Here is a 2328-nt window from a genome sequence, read left to right on the forward strand (position 1 = left end):
TTGTCATTCAATCCATTGTTCGTCTTTATTCTCTTTTGTACTGTGTTAATGCACATATGAATGCTAGCTTCATCACTGCATCATCTGTCCTACCGTTTACCGGAACATTTTCGCTCAGTCAAACTTTTGCTATTCCTCTATGAAATCAATTTTCTCCAAGGGTTAATTTCGCCCTTCACAGTTAATTACTATGTTTATTTTGCTGTTTTCTTCTATTCGTTGTAATGATAAATTCGCTCTTATTGCAAACAAAGGTAAATGTTAAACTGCAGCGAAAATTTTAGCAGAACTGGACTGGGTCGATAGCCGGCGACCAGTAACTCAATATTGGTTAGAGCTTCCGTCTAGAGTTTAGAGGGTCCCGGGTTCGAACCCCGGTCTGGCTGTGCATTTCTCTTGCTGCCGTTACATATAATACAAAACTAAACAAATATGATACGATTGTTTTGTATTTTTTGTTTTTTTCATTGTATTTTTTTTTTATTTTATTTTTTGAAATGTTTTTCGTTATAATTTTTCAAACAACTACTATTAATTTACAAACTGACTAACTTGTACTCCCTGCCGTCTTCGGCTGAACATTGAATGGGTGCGGGCCGGTGTAGGTACACGTGAACGTCTGGAAGTCTGTCACAGTCAGATCTGCAAGGTGTGTCTCGACAACCACGTCTTCCTTCACACTCGCCGACGTAACCATTGCTGTCATGTCTGGTGCCTGTAGTTAAACGTTTAAATATCAAAAAACTTTAAAATAGATTGTTATTATAACTCTTTTTGTCAAAGATCATTTACAATTTTAGTACTTCATATTTTCTAACATATTGTATTTTGTTTCATTGTTGCAAGTATTTGTGTACTAACGTCACTTTTTTGTGAATATGTCGTCACTAAATTATGTGCACTCACGGAGTTGGTTATCTCCACGGTGAGGGTTCCGGTTCCAACATTTCCGCACTGGTCAGTTACAGTAAAGGTCAAAGGGTATGAACCAACCGTCCACTGTCCAGTTTGGGGCTGCACTTGATCTGACAAGAAGACAATGCTCTATCACTACTAGCTGAAGGGTTCCCGTGTTTATGTCAAACATGCAATTAATAATGACATCATGCCTGAGAATGAATTTTCTCCAAAAGCCATATAAAGCGTTTGTAAAGAATAATCGCAGAGTGTATTATTCACTTGAGACGCAGGTTATATAAATATTTTATTATGACTTTTAATTTCACCTTTTCCTCAATATCATACTTTTTCGTGTCATTACTACAGGGTAACACTTATTTCTGCTATTTCCCAATATAAAATATTTTCAGGTAATAAGGCAGAATGTTTATAAAAAAAAATAAGCCGCATCGAAAGCGATGACGTCATATACCTGACAACATAAACCGTTCACTTTTCAGTATGTACAAGTGTACCGTATAACCACATAAACAGACCTTGGGATTTTTTAAATGCATTTTATATTTTACTGAATAATAATTATCTCTCTTTGACTATTAAAATAAATCCTTAATCTTAAATATAATAAGGTGGTAATGGGCGAAAGATATACCTACCTAGTGCATTTATTTGAAACTCGTAAGACGTTGTCGTCATGGCGACGGTGAGTACAGTATCCTTTGGATCCACGTCGTTGTAGGTCAGTGTTAGAAGTGTGGTGGGCGGGGTGTCCGTGTCGGCGTAAGTCAGGGTCTGGTCAAGGTTTGAAAACGTCGGATTGGAATCTATTAATATATACATGTCGACTTTGAATAAAACTTTACGTTACTTCGCTTTCCTCGTGCATGAATAATTGCATATTACATTTCAGCGATGACGTTTTCCAGTACTAAGCATAAGGCATGTATACACAACACAATTTCATCATATACATTCTCTATTGTATTTCCTCATATTATGTATAATTATTCAAAAATAATTATATATTTTTTGGCTTATGCATACATTAGATAAGATGTCCATTAAGTAACTATTTGAGGTCCAAAGTAACCGAGGGATATAAATCACGGATTTATCGATATACTCACTGCCGAGAGTTTGAGCATTAACTGCATAGGTTCGAAAACCAAGAGTTATCCCCGCTGTCCAATCCTTGGAACCGCCGATAGAAGGCGCTGCCATTGTTAGCTGTGTGGTACCAGATCCGGCTACTGAGTTGTACGGTATCATGTCTTTACCGGCAGTATACCTGTAAAGGAAATGAACTAATTTTTTTTATTTATTATGCTTTTACTGATAAAGAAAAACCTCAATGTAAGAAGTGTCATTCTGACATGTAAATGCCGTGGCTTTACTATTAAGACGCTTTGTTTTAACCCGCGGGTTGTG

At 36.6% G+C, this 2328-nt stretch overlaps 1 protein-coding gene across 1 annotated transcript in view; it reads right to left on the reverse strand.

Moving 5' to 3' along the window:
* LOC110458791 overlaps positions 1-2328 on the reverse strand; it is a 9922-nt gene that overhangs the window by 1512 nt on the left and 6082 nt on the right. Inside the window, exons 5-8 of the mRNA XM_021510699.1 lie at positions 2028-2188; positions 1557-1724; positions 907-1025; positions 553-715 (exon numbers count right to left, since the gene is read on the reverse strand). Of these exons, the coding sequence (XP_021366374.1) occupies positions 553-715; positions 907-1025; positions 1557-1724; positions 2028-2188 (611 nt within the window). The remainder of the gene's footprint in view (positions 1-552; positions 716-906; positions 1026-1556; positions 1725-2027; positions 2189-2328) is intronic.

This window comes from Mizuhopecten yessoensis, unplaced genomic scaffold, assembly GCF_002113885.1.
Source record: "Mizuhopecten yessoensis strain PY_sf001 unplaced genomic scaffold, ASM211388v2 scaffold9791, whole genome shotgun sequence".
NCBI classification, from domain to species: domain Eukaryota; kingdom Metazoa; phylum Mollusca; class Bivalvia; order Pectinida; family Pectinidae; genus Mizuhopecten; species Mizuhopecten yessoensis.